Source organism: Thalassophryne amazonica, chromosome 7, assembly GCF_902500255.1.
Source record: "Thalassophryne amazonica chromosome 7, fThaAma1.1, whole genome shotgun sequence".
Classification (NCBI taxonomy): Eukaryota; Metazoa; Chordata; class Actinopteri; order Batrachoidiformes; family Batrachoididae; genus Thalassophryne; species Thalassophryne amazonica.
The window spans coordinates 88,069,425-88,091,632 of NC_047109.1; the positions used below are offsets into that span (position 1 = coordinate 88,069,425).

Below are 22,208 nucleotides of genomic sequence, written 5' to 3' on the forward strand. Positions count from 1 at the left end.
CTAAATTAATAATAATAATAATGCAATATAGATACTATATATTGTAATATCCTACATTCCAAACATTTATATGTGTTGTAAATATTTTATGATGTTATGTCATGTCATGTCATTTTTTGTCATGGTCTGTGATGTTACTGAGTTTAGAATAGAATGCCTTTTATTGTCATTATACGATGAACAATGAGATTAAGAGCCAACTCCAAATTCAGTGCAGGCAAATAAGAAAGAAAAGCAGCAATATCAAATAATAATTATCAAAAAATATATAAACGATGTAAACATTAGAAGGTAAATTGCACGGGGTCCTGGATGGTATGTACATTGCAGAATAAGTATGTTATTATATACATTGTTAAAGATTAGAAATATTGCACATTATGGGATGGAATGTTGCACATTATTGTTAGTGCATGCGGGAATTCAGGATAGTTACCGCTTTGGGAAAGAAACTGTTTTTGAGTCTGTTTGTTCTGGTCTTAAATAAAGCACAGAAGAAATAATAATAATAATAATAATAATAATAATAATAATAATAATAATAATAATAATAATAATAATAATAATAATAATAATAATTCAAGTTCAGGTTTATTCTGCACTTTGCAATAAAATAAAACAAAACTGATTTCTCAGCCAGTCAACCCATGCAACTGAAAGGGTGTAGGTAGAACTAAAGCTTATATACACCTACCCCTTATTATTATTATTATTATTATTATTAATAACAATAATAATAATAATAATATCTCTTATTTTGAAAGTGCCGCCGGAAGTATCGCCCTGGTTTTGTGTAACTTGACGGCGGACTCTTTGAAAGCGCTTCCACAGTCCGTGTGGAGACAGAGACTCAGGGAGTCTGACTCGGGCAGTCTTGTCTCCTCCGCTGATTCGGTTTAAAGAACACATACAGAACTGGTATTTCAATGAAAAGCCGATGTAAGCGACTTTTGAATGAAGTTTCCTTTTTGCTGAACAAACACAATGTGACGGTGCTGAACGAGTGACTGTTTTTGAATGTCGGAGCAGTGAAGAGGAATTAAAGAATGGGCAAACTTCAGTCCAAACACGGTAAGAGCTGTTTTAGTCGAAAACGGGAGGAATTACATTTTAAAGCAGTTTCCATGACGGCATAAAGACTAATGATGGTGTGTTTTGCATCCCCGTGTGTGTGTGCAGCGTGTAAGCGCAGAGAAAACCCTGAAGGTGAGGATGAGATCAGAGTCTTCTTGGACAAATAATGTTCCTTTGAGTTTGATGGATGTGTGAATTTAATCTCCTCTCGATGTCTCAGGAGACAGTTTTGTTGTGAACGCCTTCCTGCGCAGAGGGATGGAGGAATGTGAGAGGTACAACTCACCGGATCACAAGAACAAACACGTCCAGGTATCATTTTATATGCAGACGACAACAAAGAAAACACAAACTGAATTCATAGAGAGTGAACAAGTCCCATCATTTCAACTGTGGGTGCCCAAAAGACATGATTCATACATGTTCTGTTTATTAATCTGCAAAAACTTTAATTGCATTAGTAGTTTTTTAAAAAGCACATATAATTAATACCCGGCACAAGACCCTCATCGGGGATGTGGGATGACCTCGACAAAGCTGACAGTCAATATTTTGCACTGCAGAGTAAAATATGTGATTTTCTCGACACTACATTTGGTCCCTCCCCAAATAGACCCCAGAATAATGTCCGATTTTCTCTATAGTAGTAAAAATGACACTTAACTAGTCTTCAACAATTACTCAACAACCTGAGTGTGAATTACACAACAACAATCAAAAGGTAAGCAAGCACCAAATCACAACATAAGTCACCCCAAAGCACTTCACAAGAGTGAAGTCTAATAATACCAACCCCCCCATTCAAACACATAAGTAACAGTGGTAAAGAGAAACCCTTGTGTGGGATGAAAGTCCTGTTTAGAGATTAATATCTTGGGAGTCCTTGCCTAATACTAGTTATCTTATGGTTGGTAACATGTGGTGGAGGTGGTTATAGTGTTTACTTCCGAAACAGAACATTCCTGGTTCAAGACCACTTTTGTAACCTGACCAGATATGTAACCTGGAGTTGCGTCTGAAAAGGCATCTGGTGTAAAAATTGTGCCAAATCCACATCAGTGGAACTATCTGACCTCATTCTCTGTAGTCGTGAATATCGGCAGTGCTTCTTTGCAGTCTTCTTTGATTTTGATTGTCGCAAAGTGTTCAATTAATTTCTTCAAGGTGCTTTCTGGGACATTCTGAGAACCAAGAAGTTGCTGGACATCACAGCCCGCCCATGCATAGATACTGTGAGTGCTGAGCGGAGGCAGAGACTCAAAGTTTTTTGCAGTGAAAACTGGTGTGCATCAAGGATGTGTTCTGGCACCTACTCTGTTTGATGTTTGCTTGGACTGGGTGTTGGATAGGGTTTTGGAAACCAGCGACTTAGGTGCTTGTTTTGGCGAGGCGTAGATTATTGACCTTGACTTTGTGGACATTGCTGTGATCTTTGTGGAATCAGTGGATGCTTTGATTGTGGCATTAAAGAAGCTGACTGAGGAATCAGAGTCATGAGGATCCTGGACAGAGGTGTTTGATATCTTTTTCGGGTCCTGGTGCTACCTATGTTATTGTATGATTGTGAGACTTGGACACTAATCAGTGATGAGTGGATGTCTGGGACCAGGTCTCATTGGACGATTCTTGGGTACCACTGCAATGACTTTGTATCAACTGATCCTTTACTTAGGAAGACTAAGATTAGGAATGTAATTTGCATTGTGAGGGAGCATCAGATTTTGGTCACATAATGTGTTTCTCTGTGCATGTTCCAGCACATTGTGATTTAGTTTTGAGGACAGCAGTAACTGGAGAAGGCCAAGGGGACACGCATTCTTCACCTGGCTGCAGCAGATAGATGTCCTCTTTTGAGAAGGGGGGTTGGACTGGTTGTTTGCCTGAGCGGGTGCCATCCAGGTCCCAAGTTGATATGATGGTGCTGTGAATGGGGCGAAGCAAGAAAGCACCACATGCTCCCAGATTTGAGTTGACTTGGTTTGGGACCAAATGTAGTAAATCTATTTGAGCAGAAACTATTTTACTATGCAAAGTTTTTAAAAGAAACAAACAAGTACAAACTCTACCATAAGCCAAGTCCATTAACCCATCAAAAAACAACCATCAGAGTTGAAGGCATTGTGTTGCTGTTGAGTTAAAACACTGCAGAATGTCTTTCTTTTATGTTTTATCACATGGACATTCCTTTGTGTAGCATGCTTCACTTTTTTTTTTTTTTTTTTTTTTTTTTACCAAAATTGGACAAACTTGAATTTTTGACCCCTCTATAAACTGATATTGGCCTTTGTTACTATTTTTGCTGTTTTTACCCCATAACTTCATAACCTTCAGCCTTAGCTGGTACAAACTATACCTTTTTGAAATCTGTATGATGAAACAAATAAAGTAGAATACTATTTAACAGTATTGGTGAATTTAAAAATGTTAACCCCTGTGTATTCTTTAACTGATCCCTATTTGGCTTTAGCCGTCATTGCAGGAAGACCACCATATATTTTTGTGTAGGCTGGATTGTAATTTTGTCAAAAAGCAACTGTCAACCACAGAGGTCACTTAATTGTCTTCAGTTTGTCCTGCAGAAGACAAATCATGGTTGTAACCTAAAATTACAATAAAGATAAAGATTCCTACAGTAGTTCTCATGTTGATGTCTGTACACTTTGAGTGACATTTATCTGATTCCACTGCTACTTTTGTTTTTCCTTATCCTTTGTTCAGTGTACGCTGTGTGTTGGAAGCATCATAAAGCAAATGTCTCCTTTGCTGAGAGGATTGTGTAACCCTGTCTGCCTTTCTTCTCGCTGTGTGCATCATTCATGTTTTCAGCAGAGCTGATTATGGAGAAAGAAATGTGCTTGGCTCGTGTCCGTCGTGCACTTGGAAGCCGTTGTTAAAGATGGGAGGCGATCATGCTGGCTGAAAGTGAAGCACACGCGCGTGTGGGGACATTTCAATGTCTCTGCAGAGCCACGTGTTGTGATCTCTGCACGCCGTGGTGTATTCCCCTACTGTACGTGCATGGCTTATGACAGCTGTGAGCCGTGCATGTGAGGCGTCCTGGCACGGCAGCGCATACTCAGACGGGATAGGTAGCGGTTTTTCAGTCTGGAGGATATAACGTTTGCTCTTGTGGCTGCTGGCACCCTGACTCCGGGCCGTGTCCTTTTACTCAATGCCTCCTATTCTCGTTCTTCTCCCAGCGGGCGGCCCCGTGGCCTAACATTACATCACTTCAATTAGCGTGTCGTTTTGAAGGGGCCCGAGACTCCTCAGCTCTCAGACAGAGACTACAAGTTCACACAGAGGTACTGACAGACAGTCCGTCAGGTGGGTGGTTGTAATAGTGGAAGAGTTATGGATTATATCAGGGCTATAAACCGCCTACTCGTGGCAAATTAAAGGAGAACTGTGCGCGGCTTCAGAGGAGTTTCACATCGCACTCCCTTGAAGCAAAACCACCAAAGGCTGGAGCTCGAAACTTATTAGTAGGCGGGTCCCACCCTCACTTCTCTCAAAGTTATCATCCAGATTTATGATGTCATTTAGTTTGTCAGGGTCTCATTTACTGACCAGAGTTAGATAAGTAGTAGGTATCAGATAATTCTGTTTTGACAGTCTACACCTGATAGAGTGCAGGAAGGTTGAGTGAAAAAAATTGTCATCACGTTCTATAATGACACATTTTTGTTGCACAGTTAAGTAACATGATAAAAGTTTGCATCGACTTCCACCAGTTGCTCTGAAATCCTCAGTCAGGCTTGCATGTGGGAGTCGCATGAAAATGCTCTTAAATTGTTGCATTTTAGAGTGTAATATTCTCCAAAGCAACAGGTGGCAGTAAGGAGAAATTACTCAAAGCCAGACAATCCCTTTAACATTCATCTATATTATAATAGCCACGTGGCCTCTGTGTGTGTGCAGGCATGCGTGTGTATAGCTTCAATCACGGAGAAACTGGGGAGAGCTGACTGTTTGCTGTTTGGTATGCTTATGTATTTTGGGACGCTGCAAAAAAGAACGTTGATAGGATGAATATTTTTGGAGAAATTAGCGATTTTAGCCAACCAGTAAACAATGAACAGAGTTCAGGGTTTTGAGTTTTTAAATGTTGTTATTGTGGTTCATGTTAGTTTAACAATGTTGTTAGTGTTATTGATATATTGTGTTTTATAGTTCAATTGGTTTAGTCAGTTTAGTTAAGTGTCATGTTGCTGATACGTAAACTGAAAAGTGTATTGAGTTTGATGTCTTCTGCCACTGTCTCTGTTTGTGCATGTCTAAAAATAGAAGCACCTGCTTGAGGCAGAACATGGAAAAGACCAAAAGCTCTCTGTGCGTGTGTGTATATAACTTTGATCACTAATAAACTGTGGAGAGCTGACATTTGCTGTTTGGTGTGCATATGTATTTTGGGTCATGGATGAATGCCGCCAACACGGAACATTGACAGGACTAATATTTTTGGAGAAACTATGGATATTAGCTAACGTTGTTAATTACATAGCAGGGAGTCGTAAATCACCTTTATAGTAAATGTTTAGTAAATATTTAGTAAGTTTAATGTAAGTGCATAATATAATTGTAAATACAACCCCAATTCCAATGAAGTTGGGACATTGTGTAAAATATAAATAATAACAGAATACAATGATTTGCAAATCATCTTCAACCTATACTCAACAAAAATATAAACGCAACACTTTTGGTTTTGCTCCCATTTTGTATGAGATGAACTCAAAGATCTAAAACTTTTTCCACATACACAATGTCACCATTTCCCTCAAATATTGTTCACAAACCAGTCTAAATCTGTGATAGTGAGCACTTCTCCTTTGCTGAGATAATCCATCCCACCTCACAGGTATGCCATATCAGGATGCTGATTAGACACCATGATTAGTGCACAGGTGTGCCTTAGACTGCCCACAATAAAAGGCCACTCTGAAAGGTGCAGTTTTGTTTTATTGGGGGGGGGATACCAGTCAGTATCTGGTGTGACCACCATTTGCCTCATGCAGTGCAACACATCTCCTTCGCATCATCCGTGAAGAGAACACCTCTCCAACGTGCCACCGCCAGCGAATGTGAGCATGTGCCCACTCAAGTCGGTTACGACGACGAACTGGAGTCAGGTCGAGACCCCGATGAGGACGACGAGCATGCAGATGAGCTTCCCTGAGACGGTTTCTGACAGTTTGTGCAAAAATTCTTTGGTTATGCAAACCGATTGTTCCAGCAGCTGTCCGAGTGGCTGGTCTCAGACGATCTTGGAGGTGAACATGCTGGATGTGGAGGTCGTGGGCTGGTGTGGTTACACGTGGTCTGCGGTTGTGAGGCTGGTTGGATGTACTGCCAAATTCTCTGAAACGACTTTGGAGACGGCTTATGGTAGAGACATGAACATTCAATACACGAGCAACAGCTCTGGTTGACATTCCTGCTGTCAGCATGCCAACTGCACGCTCCCTCAAATCTTGCGACATCTGTGGCATTGTGCTGTGTGATAAAACTGCACCTTTCAGAGTGGCCTTTTATTGTGGGCAGTCTAAGGCACACCTGTGCACTAATCATGGTGTCTAATCAGCATCTTGGTATGGCACACCTGTGAGGTGGGATGGATTATCTCAGCAAAGAAGAAGTGTTCACTATCACAGATTTAGTCTGGTTTGTGAACAATATTTGAGAGAAATGGTGATACTGTGTATGTGGAAAAAGTTTTAGATCTTTGAGTTCATCTCATACAAAATGGGAGCAAAACCAAAAGTGTTGCGTTTATATTTTTGTTGAGTACCAATGTCCCAACTTCAATGGAATTGGGGTTGCATGCCCGTATATAGAGGGGGTTCCCCCCCCGAGAATTCTGCTAATTTTTTTCTGATCTGGATATCAACGTTATGTATTTTCTTTTCATTGATAATAAGCAACAAGCACTAACTGTTACACAGCTATTATCACACACCCTCAAGTTTCAATTTCCTCTGCCAGAGTAATCCCTTAAGTGATGAAAGGGGAAACTGCTAGATAAACTTCTCCCATGGGGGTTGAGAATTTTTGCTCCCTGCTTCCTATCCTCCTCTGATATCAAACAGATTAGTAGGCTTGTAAATACCCATGTAGACACACAATTACACTTGTCTGATTTGTAAAAACATGTTTGTATGTATAAGATGAGAAATAAAGGGAGCTTCTCCTTCCTGTTGCAAATACTGTAAAGGTGCAAATATTCGCGTGGGATTTAATTATGCAAATTTCACGAGTTAAACAAGGTTGTCAAATTAAATACCACTATTTTAATACATAACGTACATATACGTACATATTCATAATGTAAATGTGAATATTAATACCGCTAAATACAAGGTCTGTTAGAAAACTATCCGACCTTTTTATTTTTTGCAAAAACTATATGGATTTTAATCATGTGCGCTTGCATCAGCCAAGCTGATCACTACTACTCATCACTAATTGAAGAAAATAAGAACAACCCCAGGTTTCTTTTCAGCACTGTAGCCAGGCTGACAAAGAGTCAGAGCTCTATTGAGCCGAGTATTCCTTTAACTTTAACTAGTAATGACTTCATGACTTTCTTTGCTAATAAAATTTTAACTATTAGAGAAAAAATTACTCATAACCATCCCAAAGACGTATCGTTATCTTTGGCTGCTTTCAGTGATGCCGGTATTTGGTTAGACTCTTTCTCTCAGATTGTTCTGTCTGAGTTATTTTCATTAGTTACTTCATCCAAACCATCAACATGTCTATTAGACCCCATTCCTACCAGGCTGCTCAAGGAAGCCCTACCATTATTTAATGCTTCGATCTTAAATATGATCAATCTGTCTTTATTAGTTGGCTATGTACCACAGGCTTTTAAGGTGGCAGTAATTAAACCATTACTTAAAAAGCCATCACTTGACCCAGCTATCTTAGCTAATTATAGGCCAATCTCCAACCTTCCTTTTCTCTCAAAAATTCTTGAAAGGGTAGTTGTAAAACAGCTAACTGATCATCTGCAGAGGAATGGTCTATTTGAAGAGTTTCAGTCAGGTTTTAGAATTCATCACAGTACAGAAACAGCATTAGTGAAGGTTACAAATGATCTTCTTATGGCCTCAGACAGTGGACTCATCTCTGTGCTTGTTCTGTTAGACCTCAGTGCTGCTTTTGATACTGTTGACCATAAAATTTTATTACAGAGATTACAGCATGCGGTGGTTTCAATCATATTTATCTAATAGATTACAATTTGTTCATGTAAATGGGGAATCTTCTTCACAGACTAAGGTTAATTATGGAGTTCCACAAGGTTCTGTGCTAGGACCAATTTTATTCACTTTATACATGCTTCCCTTAGGCAGTATTATTAGACGGCATTGCTTAAATTTTCATTGTTACGCAGATGATACCCAGCTTTATCTATCCATGAAGCCAGAGGGCACACACCAATTAGCTAAACTGCAGGATTGTCTTACAGACATAAGGACATGGATGACCTCTAATTTCCTGCTTTTAAACTCAGATAAAACTGAAGTTATTGTACTTGGCCCCACAAATCTTAGAAACATGGTGTCTAACCAGATCCTTACTCTGGATGGCATTACCCTGACCTCTAGTAATACTGTGAGAAATCTTGGAGTCATTTTTGATCAGGATATGTCATTCAAAGCGCATATTAAACAAATATGTAGGACTGCTTTTTTGCATTTACGCAATATCTCTAAAATTAGAAAGGTCTTGTCTCAGAGTGATGCTGAAAAACTAATTCATGCATTTATTTCCTCTAGGCTGGACTTTTGTAATTCATTATTATCAGGTTGTCCTAAAAGTTCCCTGAAAAGTCTTCAGTTAATTCAAAATGCTGCAGCTAGAGTACTGACGGGGACTAGAAGGAGAGAGCATATCTCACCCATATTAGCCTCTCTTCATTGGCTTCCTGTTAATTCTAGAATAGAATTTAAAATTCTTCTTCTTACTTATAAGGTTTTGAATAATCAGGTCCCTTCTTATCTTAGGGACCTCATAGTACCATATCACCCCAATAGAGCGCTTCGCTCTCAGACTGCAGGCTTACTTGTAGTTCCTAGGGTTTGTAAGAGTAGAATGGGAGGCAGAGCCTTCAGCTTTCAGGCTCCTCTCCTGTGGAACCAGCTCCCAATTCGGATCAGGGAGACAGACACTCTCTCTACTTCTAAGATTAGGCTTAAAACTTTCCTTTTTGCTAAAGCTTATAGTTAGGGCTGGATCAGGTGACCCTGAACCATCCCTTAGTTATGCTGCTATAGACTTAGACTGCTGGGGGGTTCCCATAATGCACTGTTTCTTTCTCTTTTTGTTCTGTATGCACCACTCTGCATTTAATCATTAGTGATTGATCTCTGCTCCCCTCCACAGCATGTCTTTTTCCTGGTTCTCTCCCTCAGCCCCAACCAGTCCCAGCAGAAGACTGCCCCTCCCTGAGCCTGGTTCTGCTGGAGGTTTCTTCCTGTTAAAAGGGAGTTTTTCCTTCCCACTGTCGCCAAGTGCTTGCTCACAGGGGGTCGTTTTGACCATTGGGGTTTTTACGTAATTATTGTATGGCCTTGCCTTACAATATAAAGCGCCTTGGGGCAACTGTTTGTTGTGATTTGGCGCTATATAAATAAAATTGATTGATTGATTGATGGTCTAGTGGTTAAAGTGGTGAGTCTGTGAGATGTTCTGCCTGTCTATGGGGAGGTGATGGTCTACTGGTTAAAGTGGTGTGTCTGTGAGATGTTCTGCCTGTCTATGGGGAAGTGATGGTCTACTGGTTAAAGTGGTGAGTCTGTGAGATGTTCTGCCTGTCTATGGGGAGGTGATGGTCGACTGGTTAAAGTGGTGAGTCTGTGAGATGTTTTACCTGTCTATGGGGAAGTGATGGTCTACTGGTTAAAGTGGTGAGTCTGTGAGATGTTCTGCCTGTCTATGGGGAGGTGATGGTCTACTGGTTAAAGTGGTGAGTCTGTGAGATGTTCTGCCTGTCTATGGGGAGGTGATGGTCTACTGGTTAAAGTGGTGAGTCTGTGAAACGTTCTGCCTGTCTATGGAGAGGTGATGGTCTGCTGGTTAAAGCGGTGAGTCTGTGAGATGTTCTGCCTGTCTATGGGGAAGTGATGGTCTACTGGTTAAAGTGGTGAGTCTGTGAGATGTTCTGTCTGTCTATGGGGAGGTGATGGTCTACTGGTTAAAGTGGTGAGTCTGTGAGATGTTTTACCTGTCTATGGGGAGGTGATGGTCTATGAATTAAAGCAGTGAGTCTGTAAGATGTTGTAACTGTCTATGGGGAGGTGATGGTCTGTTAGTTAAAGAGGTGAGTCTGTGAGATGTTTTACCTGTCTATGGGGAGGTGATGGTCTACTGGTTAAAGCGGTGAGTCTGTGAGATGTTCTGCCTGTCTACCGGTCGGTGATGGTCTACTGGTAAAAGTGGTGTGCTCAGTCCAGAGGATCTCCAGTTTGATTCCCCGTGTGACTGGGGAATCACAACGGTCACTTTGTCAAAAAAACGTAATTCCCAAGATGCTCCTGATGTGCTGTTGAGTTGAATTCCATGGCAGAACACTGACGTTGGTGTGTGAATGTGAAGCACCACTTTGGATAAGTGAAGTCCATTATTTGGCCTTATTTTTCCACTGGTGTCTGAATCTTTGAGGAGGGTGAAACCAGTAGGTTTTGAGTCTCGTCCATGCAGATACATATTCTCAAGCTCGTCTTCCCACCTGTGGGAGCAGAGCGAGCGTGTTCATGCACTATCATGAATGAAACAGGCACCGCAGCAGCTCATTGTGTTGCAGAGTTGATGCATTTTTCACACACCGGCTGTTTTATTCAGGCTGTTTGAAACAAGCCGCTACATTAGCGTTGGGATACAGTAGATGATGTCCTGAGGGAACGTCTTCTGCGCTTTAGAGTTTCCTTTTCTATAGCCGTCCTTTCAGCACATTCAATTTATCTGCGGAGTTAAAAAGTAATACCACTTCCTTGTTTGATCCCACATATTGTTAATCGTTTACCTTGTCATTTTCCCTCCCTGATGTAATATTTGAGTTATAGGTTTGGGGATTTGTACGTTTATAAAAGAAGTTGAAAATGTTTCTCAGATCATCTTCTGACACATTTGCAGATTCTGTGTTGAAACGCAGATTTCACCACATTTTTTCCGGTTGTTTTTTGTTGTTTTTTTTGCGTTGCACCGCCCGAGGAGGTGCGGTGACAGTTTACATTAATTATGATTTTATATTGAAGGAGATCTTCCATACACACAGTTGAGCTGGGACCCCCGCCGCCCCCACCCTCTTTGGGGGAGTTGGATTCCTGAGCTGTCTGGCTGTGACTTCAAAGCACAAAGCTGAGAGTTATAAAAGGTCTCTGATATCAGTGGAGCCTCCGAACCCTCACCCCTTGATCCCCCAACCTCGTCCTGGGGGATGGGCTGCTGAGCGTGACGAGGGAATAAACCCCCCAAAAAAACAAAACAAGCAGGAACAAAGCTCTTGCCAAAAAAAAAAAATCGGTCAGTGTAAACCTGTAAATCTTCTCACTAATGCCGTTTTAATCCAACAAATCCACACCCTCAGAACACATACGGCCAGGTCCATAAGTATTTGGACAGTAAGTTTTGCCTCATGCTTTTTTTTTTGTGTCCCCGTCATGAAATGACTGAAATTTTCTTGATACCTTTTTTTTATTATTAGTTATTTTACTATTTCTAACCCTACCCCTTCCACTAACCCTAACCATGACTATAACCCCCACAGACCCCCCCCCCCCGCATTACCCTGCATTTTGTGCTTTTTCATGACGTATCAGAGCCATATATTAATTTACTTTTCGTGACGCTATCACGAAATGACATTCAATTGGGTTGACAATGAAACCCTGTGGATGTGTTTCTAGCATAGACTTTGTCATTTTATAAAGTAAATATAAGGATTATTTTTATGAGCACTTTTACTGCCCGTTTTTGAGACAACTGAGGGGACAGATACATGAACATTTCCGAGTCACTGAATATGTCTTGGACTTCATTCACATCAATCATTAAGAAATACAACCCCTGGCAAAAATTATGGAATCACCGGCCTCGGAGGATGTTCATTCAGTTGTTTAATTTTGTAGAAAAAAAGCAGATCACAGACATGACACAAAACTAAAGTCATTTCAAATGACAACTTTCTGGCTTTAAGAAACACTATAAGAAATCAAGAAAAAAAGATTGTGGCAGTCAGTAACGGTTACTTTTTTAGACCAAGCAGAGGAAAAAAATATGGAATCACTCAATTCTGAGGAAAACATTATGGAATCACCCTGTAAATTTTCATCCCCCAAACTAACACCTGCATCAAATCAGATCTACTCGTTGACACTGACCCTATGCCATGACATTGACCCTATGTGTCTTTTTACAAGGAATGTTTTTTGCAGTTTTTGCTCTATGGCAAGATGCATTATCATCTTGAAACATCCCCAAACATCCTTTCAATTGCCCAAAATATCAACATAAACTTGTGCATTTATTGATGATATAATGACAGCCATCTCCCCAGTGCCTTTACCTTACATACAGCCCCATATCATCAATGACTGTGGAAATTTACATGTTCTCTTCAGGCAGTCATCATTATAAATCTCATTGGAACGGCACCAAACAAAAGTTCCAGCATCATCACCTTGCCCAATGCAGATTCGAGATTCATCACTGAATATGACTTTCATCCAGTCATCCACAGTCCACGAATGCTTTTCCTTAGCCCATTGTAACCTTGTTTTTTTTCTGTTTAGGTGTTAATGATGGCTTTCGTTTAGCTTTTCTGTATGTAAATCCCATTTCCTTTAGGCGGTTTCTTACAGTTCGGTCACAGACGTTGACTCTAGTTTCCTCCCATTCGTTCCTCATTTGTTTTGTTGTGCATTTTTCGATTTTTGAGACATATTGTTTTAAGTTTTCTGTCTTGACGCTTTGATGTCTTCCTTGGTCTACCAGTATGTTTGCCTTTAACAACCTTCCCATGTTGTTTGTATTTGGTCCAGAGTTTAGACACAGCTGACTGTGAATAACCAACATCTTTTGCAACATTGCATGATGATTTACTCTCTTTTAAGAGTTTGATAATCCTCTCCTTTGTTTCAATTGACATCTCTCGTGTTGGAGCCATGATTCATGTCAGTCCACTTGGTGCAACAGCTCTCCAAGGTGTGTTCACTCCTTTTTAGATGCAGACTAACGAGCAGATCTGATATGATGCAGGTGTTAGTTTTGGGGATGAAAATTTACAGGGTGATTCCATAATTTTTTCCTCAGAATTGAGTGATTCCATATTTTTTTCCTCTGCTTGGTCTAAAAAAGTAACCGTTACTGACTGCCACAATCTTTTTTTCTTGATTTCATATAGTGTTTCTTAAAGCCAGAAAGTTGCCATTTGAAATGACTTTAGTTTTGTGTCATGTCTGTGATCTGCTTTTTTTCTACAAAATTAAACAACTGAATGAACATCCTCAGAGGCTGGTGATTCCATAATTTTTGCCAGGGGTTGTACACGCACTATGGTATTTTATGGTAAATCTCTCTGGAATAGTCACTTCTCAAAAACTGAGTGATTGTGCATGACGGAGTCTTTTGTGGATGTGATCAAATTTTCTTGTCCCAGTCAACACCCAAGCAGCTGCATTCTGAATCATCTGAACACTTTTGGTGCTTCTAACTGGCAAGCGCAAAAAAAAAACAAACACTGCAGGAATGAATTCTGGATGAGACGTAAGCCTGGAACAAACCATTAGCATCTGTCATAGACAGAATTTGTCTGAGCCTTTCAGTGTTTTGGAAAAGAGTAACTCTGGTCACCTCTTTGATGTGCCTCAAAAGAAAAAGTCTGGTCCATGATCAGAGTAAGATTTATGACTCTGTCACTTTGTTGAATCCAAGTGGCAACTTCCTGCGCTGAAATATGAAAGCAGATGCAGAAATGCAAACACTTTGAACTCAAAGTGAATTACTCCTCCGTGAATTACTTGAGACTGGCTACATAAGCAAATCACACACCTTAGCCCCCCATGTTAAAATGTCCAACTTTACAACAAAAATAAACATGTCTAAAGCCTGGTTCAAAACATTTTGGCCTCTGTAGATAGTTTGTTGCTCATGACAACTGTATGGAGTGAATTTCTATATAATATTTGTTTAAGCAATTTTTTTGCCATAAAGTTATGAATAAATAAGGGGTGTGGTCACTTTGAATGAAAGTTAGTGTGCCAGCTTCAACCTCTAACAGAGGCCACTAGTTGCTGTGGATTTGACCATGTTTATGTGCCAGTATTTCAGTTGAGTGAAGTATTTAATTTGTATATTAGCAACCATTACCACTATGTAGCAGACAGTACTGGGGTCACAAAGACAATATGTCAATCAGAATTTACAAGACCCAAACCCACGCCACCCATGATGAAAACCACTGCCCAGTCTGTAAAAATATGCGATAATCAGTCATTCAAACCAAAGTTAGCCTGCCAGCTAGCTAGCTTGCTTGGTAACTACAACATGGGGGCCGTGATTGGATTTCATTTGTCCGGCCCAAATCATGCAGGTCTTGCTCAAATTCCAACCCTTTACCCATTAAGTTACCCAGAAGAAGAGGTTCTTATTTAACGTGGGTAGCCAACAAAAGCACTTAGCAGCTTATTCCCAGAAGGGCCCACGGGATGTGTGTCTCACTCCTCCCCAGCACACTTGTTCAAAGTGCCAGATGGGAGCTTGGGTGCAATTGGGAAGCAAACCCGGATCGCTGGCATCCCAGTCTGATGTGCAAACCATTACGCCACCACTACCACCACCACCTCCCAATGGCTTCAAATCCTCTCTTCAGAAAACCTTTGTGTGACATCACAGAGGGCTTGTCTAGGATATGTAGAAGCTACGCTTGAATTACACAGTTGCCCAGAGATAATATGACATCATCAGCAAACAAGATGATTTTGTTCAACCTGCAAATAATAATCATTGTGACAAATCCTATGACTTAATCATACCTGTCAAAGTACACTTAGACACACACACACACACACGCAAACCAAATGGTGGAAAAGAGCACTAAAAGTGGTTCCTTGTCTCGTAATCATAGGGGAACCACCTAGTGATCACAAGGGATACACTTCGGTGCTATAATGGACTTTTAGGTGCTATATGACGCCAAAGATGGTGCTATATAACACCTAAAGTGGTTCGCCTACAATTACAAGCCATTTGTTTTTTGTTTGTAGGAATACCAATATAAGCTCAAGCCAAAAACGGGCAGTGGATTTGGTCTGACTCTGCCCCCACTCCAAAAGCAAACCTTATCTGTCATTATTAATTAAGAATTACCGTTAGAGGAGCTCTGTGATGTCATGTATTTCAGGCCACAACCTCAGACAGACGAACCGCAACGCGCTTCCTGTTGGAGTTTCAGACAGACACGCTCCAATGCCCAAATAATGACAAGTTAATTCAACCTTTCAGCGCCGACGTTTGAATTGGCCCACGAAGGGGGAGTGTGTCAGCATTTTCAAGCCGTACAACAAAGATCTTTATTATTCACTTTGAAAGCTTAATAGCATCACACACGTAACAAAAGACTCAGCCACGGATTCAGCTAGATGTGCCAAAAAATGTTGAGAAGCAAATATATTTTGACTGGCAATTATGTCGCACTCACCCATCGCTAATAAATTAGTTGTTAAAGTAGCGTTTGGAAACAGCTCACTGGTGAAATCCATGAATAAGAAGTCTCTCTCTCTCCCTCTCTCTTTTTTTTCAACAAAAAGTCCTCATTTTGCAATCGTGTTTTGTTTGGATCATTTTGCATTTGGGCGTTTGGATATATCTTCTAGGGACTGTGCTAATTTTGAGTTAGTGGTGTTTGATTTGGATCTGTGACGGGTGTATCTGTGTGATCTTAAGGGCTGCGCCCCCCCCCCCCCAAAAAAAAATAAAAAAATAAAATAAATATATATATATATATATATATATATATATATATATATATATATATATATTTTTTTTTTTTTTTACTTTTCAGGAGACCAGTCATTTCTGCACGCTTACTGCAGCCGTGCAGCGCCTCACATCCTCTTCCTGATCTTGTTTTAGTGCTTTATTTATGTATAAAATATGTTTTTTACAGCAACATATCTTGTCTTTTAAATCCTGCTTCCTATAGTCACAAACAACAACAAAAAGCACGCCCTTGTTGCAGTGGTATCACTGAGAAGTGTGTGAAGGAGATGAGACAGAAAGGTGGTGCTCATGCATTTGAAGAGACTTGAAGGCATTTGTAGAGTTTGTTTTTTTTCCATTCCTTTTTTTTTTAAAATTGGCTTCACAAGAAGGCGAGCTGTGAGCCTTCATCTCTGAATGAAAAGCATGTGGCTGGCATCCAGAACAGCGGGGTCTTTCAGCACGGCCCCGGCAGACATCTGTTCCTGGTTTGTACAGCAAAATCCTGGAGCAGGGAGAGGGGCTGTGGCAGTGGGACGGGATGGAGGCAGGAGGCGGGTAAGAGGAAAAGAGGACAAGGAGGAGGAGGAGTAGGATTGGGGTTGAGTGATTTTTTTTGGGGGGGGGGGGGGTTAAAGGTGGTGATGGGGTGTGGGAAGGGGGGTCTCATCTGTTGCATTGTTTGCAGAGGCTGCAGCCTGTGTGAACTTATAGCTCCTATCAGTGCAGGTAACTAGGGCCGTCCATCTGTCATAAAAAAAAAATGCATCTATGTATTAAAAGCCAATTGGCCCCTGTGTACCTGCGTGTGTCTACCTTTTTTCTTTCACTTTTGATGCTCTGTGTGCTTCTATACAGTGCTCTGGAACCTCAATTTCCCTGAGGGAGTTTACCCATTAGATTAATAAAGTTCCATCTAATATAATCTAATCTTCAATCACGGAGAAACTGGGGAGAGCTGACATTTGCTCTTTGGTATGTGACAGGGTTTTCTATATATTAGCAATATGATTATCAAATATTAATGTATTTACTTTGATTGTTAATGTCTTCACTTTGATGTACTCTCTGTGATCTTGTCTTTGATTCTGTTCTCTCTTTTTCATATATACATATATGCATGTATGAGAGTTCATGTACCATTATTCTTTTAAATAATTACTCATTGTCAGAGCAATCATATACACTGAACTGTTCAAGTAATCATTAAAACTGTCACACGAGAAAGTGAGCAGATGATCTTTGGCTTAGTCAATGTGAAGACTGTTTTGCTAGAATGTGCAGACTGTTTTGCTAGAGTTATGCTTTTGCTAAGCGCAGATGTGCATCTTGCTTTACAGCCAGACTTTTGCCTCACACCTTACAGTGTTTAAGCAAAGAGACGAACCAAGAAAGACATTACTGGGTTTTTTCCTCGCGGTGGTCCCGGCCACACGCACACACGTGTACGTAAAGAAATTCAGTTCTCACCCGTGTTCAAACTTTGCCGCTGAATTTGAATGCCTTCACACCGGTAAGCGTCGATCCGTCAGGGAGGAGACCCGTCCCCCGGAAAAGGGTCTGTGTGAACTGGTTCCTGGGCCGTGGCCGCGTTCTTGCGCGAGTGTCCTCTGTCACGGGCCGACGAGTTTCCGGTCTATTGGCACCCAGCTTTCAAAGGACCGAGATGTCAGAGTTGTTCAGAGTTGGACCTGAAAAGAACAACTCAGTTAACAGACAGAAAATAATCACGCAGAAGACACTGAATTTCTTTTCCTGATCAGGAGAGAACAAACGAGCGAGTCCCTTCGTCAAGAACCGTCGTCTGCTCTGAAGGCCCAGCCCATTTTCTTCTCCTTTTTATTGAATATAGTTACATACAAGCATATAGGAGTGACAATATCACAAAACAATGTAAAGACACAAAGTCTGGTCTCACGTTGATATGAAAACTGTTATGGCTTTGAGCCCTCAGTCTCCTAGGCTTCCCATAATAATGTCCAGCCCTGAACCAGTGTGCCTCAAGGCTGAACCGTTAATTAAAGATGCACATCTGTGCTTAGCAAAAACATAACTCTAGCAAAAGAGTCTGCACATTCTAGCAAAACAGTCTGCACATTGATTATGTCACCCCATCCAGACGGGGAAAACTGATGGTTAAGTACACTGTCTGTAAGCTTTTTGATGTTTCTATGATGATGATGTTGTGAATGTAGACGTTAAAATTCGATAAACAGGGGGGAATAATGACAGGGTTTTCTATATATTAGCAATATGATTATCAAATATTAATGTCTTTGATGTACTCTCTGTGATCTTGTCTTTGATTCTGTTCTCTATTTTTCATATATACATATATGCATGTGTGAGAGTTCATGTACCATTATTCTTTTAAATAATTACTCATTGTCAAAGCAATCATATACACTGAACTGTTCAAGTAATCATTAAAACTGTCACACGAGAAAGTGAGCAGATGATCTTCGGCTTAGTGGATGTGCAGACTGTTTTGCTAGAATGCACAGAATGTTTTGCTAGAGTTATGTTTTTGCTAAGCGCAGATGTGCATCTTTAATTAACGGTTCAGCGTTGAGGGAAGAGCGGTGTGACCGGCACACTGGTTCAGGGCTGGACATTATTATGGGAAGCCTAGGAGACTGAGGGCTCAAAGCCATAACAGTTTTCATATCAACATGAGCCCAGACTTTGTGTCTTTGCATTGTTTTGTGATATTGTCACTCCTATACTCAACAAAAATATAAACGCAACACTTTTGGTTTTGCTCCCATTTTGTATGAGATGAACTCAAAGATCTAAAACGTTTTCCACATACACAATATCACCATTTCCCTCAAATATTTTTCACAAACCAGTCTAAATCTGTGATAGTGAGCACTTCTCCTTTGCTGAGATAATCCATCTCACCTCACAGGTGTGCCATACCAAGATGCTGATTAGACACCATGATTAGTGCACAGGTGTGCCTTAGACTGCCCACAATAAAAGGCCACTGTGAAAGGTGCAGTTTTATCACACAGCACAATGCCACAGATGTCGCAAGATTTGAGGGAGCATGCAATTGGCATGCTGACAGCAGGAATGTCAACCAGAGCTGTTGCTCGTGTATTGAATGTTCATTTCTCTACCATAAGCCGTCTCCAAAGGTGTTTCAGAGAATTTGGCAGTACATACAACCAGCCTCACAACCGCAGACCACGTGTAACCACACCAGACCAGGACCTCCACATCCAGCATGTTCACCTCCAAGATCGTCTGAGACCAGCCACTCGGACAGCTGCTGAAACAATTGGTTTGCATAACCAAAGAATTTCTACACAAACTGTCAGAAACCGTCTCAGGGAAGCTCATCTGCATGCTCGTCGTCCTCATCGGGGTCTCCACCTGACTCCAGTTCGTCGTCGTAACCGGGCAAATGCTCACATTCGCTGGTGTTTGGCACGTTGGGGAGGTGTTCTCTTCACGGATGATGCAAAGGAGATGTGTTGCACTGCATGAGGCAAATTGTGGTCACACCAGATACTGACTGGTACCCCCCCCCCCCCCCCCATGAAACAAAACTGCACCTTTCAGAGTGGCCTTTTATTGTGGGCAGTCTAAGGCACACCTGTGCACTAATCATGGTGTCTAATCAGCATCTTGATATGGCACACCTGGGAGGTGGGATGGATTATCTCAGCAAAGGAGAAGTGCTCACTATCACAGAGTTAGACTGGTTTATGAACAATATTTGAGGGAAATGGTGATATTGTGTATGTGGAAAAAGTTTTAGATCTTTGAGTTCATCTCATACAAAATGGGAGCAAAAGCAAAAGTGTTGCGTTTATATTTTTGTTGAGTGTATATGCTTGTATGTAACTATATTCAATAAAAAGGAGAAGCAAATGGGCGGGGCCTTCAGAGCAGATGACGGTTCTTGACGAAGGGACTCGCTCGTTTGTTCTCTCCTGATCAGGAAAAGAAATTAAGTGTCTTCTGCTTATGTATTTTGGGTCAAGGATGAACGCCGCAAAAATGGAAAGTTGATAGGACTAATATTTTTGGAGAAATCAGTAACAACAGTGAACAATGGATGTTGATATCACCATTAATCAATCCCTGGTACTCACTCACGCTCTGAACAAAGGAAATATCTCAAAATTGCCAGTTGTAAAACATGACATCAACTAAATGTGCCAAATAATAAATAGAAGCATTCGCAGAACTTTCTTATTTTAATTTCCTGCAGTTTCAGTTAAACTCATTGAAATTTTGCATCATTTATTACGACCTTTGAAAAATGTCAACTACCTATTTTTTAAACATTACTCAATCTAGAGCCCGTGGACCCCACAGGCAACACACACTAGTAGCTAGATACATGGGTTATGATATGATTTGGGAACAATACTTTTTATTATGGAACTATTCCATTTGGTTCAGAACAATGAAATCTGATGAAATGCTGCTTTGTTTAGTGTAGACATTCATTTTCCGTGATATATTAGAATAAGCAAAAAGTTGCATTGCTTACCTTCAAATATGTGTTTCAGAAAAAATCAGGGGTCTTCTTCAGATTTTTACTACTGTGCTGCAATAACTTTGGTGCTACCACTGGGGGGCAGCACCACATACAGTAGCCAAAAGCAAAGCATAGAAGAAGTCCAGGGGCCCCATTTATCAACTGTTTCTATGCAAAGTATGGAATTTATCAACTTGTACTTAGACTGAGGAATGTGTGTAAATATACATGCACATCTCTGACTGTGCACGCAGATTATGTAGCAGTAGAACAGGAAAATTACAGCTAGAAAGCTTTCTCATACATTCTGTATTTCCTTAAATCAAGTATTAGTAGAGTACACAGTTAGTAATTATTAATTGTCAACAATGGCAGCATGTTAGCACTGCTGTCTCACAGCAATAAGGTCATGGGATCACGTCCCGCTTGTTTCTTCCTGTGTGCACTCCAAAAACCACCATGGGTGTTGTTGGTTTTTTGTTACATGAACATAAGTCTAAGTTTTATGGGTGAACACTTTCAAATCATGTAGTTTTAACATAACATGCAACAACTTAAAATTTAACTTGCTCCGTGAACATAATAAAATTATGGAAAGTGTTTCCACCAAGGCAAATGCATTAACTTGGCCAGAAAAAATTTGCTGAGTGAGCTAAATGTAAATTTCTTGGGTCAACATGATAAATTTTGCATTACTGTTACTTGATGGTTCAGGCCAACTAGATTTGTAAGGGTAAATGGAAACTTCAACTGGACTGTCTGTCTACAACCCCTGGCAAAAATTATGGAATCACCGGCCTCGGAGGATGTTCATTCAGTTGTTTAATTTTGTAGAAAAAAGGCAGATCACAGACTGACACAAAACTAAAGTCATTTCAAATGGCAACTTTCTGGCTTTAAGAAACACTATAAGAAATCAAGAAAAAAAGTAACGTCAGTAACGGTTACTTTTTTAGACCAAGCAGAGGAAAAAAATATGGAATCACTCAATTCTGAGGAACAAATTATGGAATCACCCTGTAAATTTTCATCCCCAAAACTAACACCTGCATCATATCAGATCTGCTCGTTAGTCTGCATCTAAAAAGGAGTGAACACACCTTGGAGAGCTGTTGCACCAAGTGGACTGACATGAATCATGGCTCCAACATGAGAGATGTCAATTGAAACAAAGGAGAGGATTATCAAACTCTTAAAAGAGAGTAAATCATCACGCAATGTTGCAAAAGATGTTGGTTGTTCACAGTCAGCTGTGTCTAAACTCTGGACCAAATACAAACAACATGGGAAGGTTGTTAAAGGCAAACATACTGGTAGACCAAGGAAGACATCAAAGCGTCAAGACAGAAAACCTAAAGCAATATGTCTCAAAAATCGAAAAATGTACAACAAAACAAATGAGGAACGAATGGGAGGAAACTGGAGTCAACGTCTGTGACCGAACTGTAAGAAACCGCCTAAAGGAAATGGGATTTACATACAGAAAAGCTAAACGAAAGGCATCATTAACACTTAAACAGAAAAAAACAAGGTTACAATGGGCTAAGGAAAAGCAATTGTGGATTGTGGATGACTGGATGAAAGTCATATTCAGTGATGAATCTCGAATCTGCATTGGGCAAGGTGATGATGCTGGAACCTTTGTTTGGTG

At 40.5% G+C, this 22,208-nt stretch overlaps 1 protein-coding gene across 2 annotated transcripts in view; it reads left to right on the top strand.

Moving 5' to 3' along the window:
* Positions 1 to 746: 746 nt before the first annotated feature.
* Positions 747 to 22,208, top strand: part of nkd2b (NKD inhibitor of WNT signaling pathway 2b) — a 128,244-nt gene continuing 106,782 nt past the window's right edge. For both annotated transcript variants that reach the window (XM_034174964.1, XM_034174965.1), the window contains exons 1-3: positions 747 to 1,071; positions 1,180 to 1,206; positions 1,295 to 1,386. In XM_034174964.1, coding sequence (XP_034030855.1) covers positions 1,047 to 1,071; positions 1,180 to 1,206; positions 1,295 to 1,386 — 144 coding nt within the window. In that variant the 5' untranslated portion in view covers positions 747 to 1,046. The remainder of the gene's footprint in view (positions 1,072 to 1,179; positions 1,207 to 1,294; positions 1,387 to 22,208) is intronic.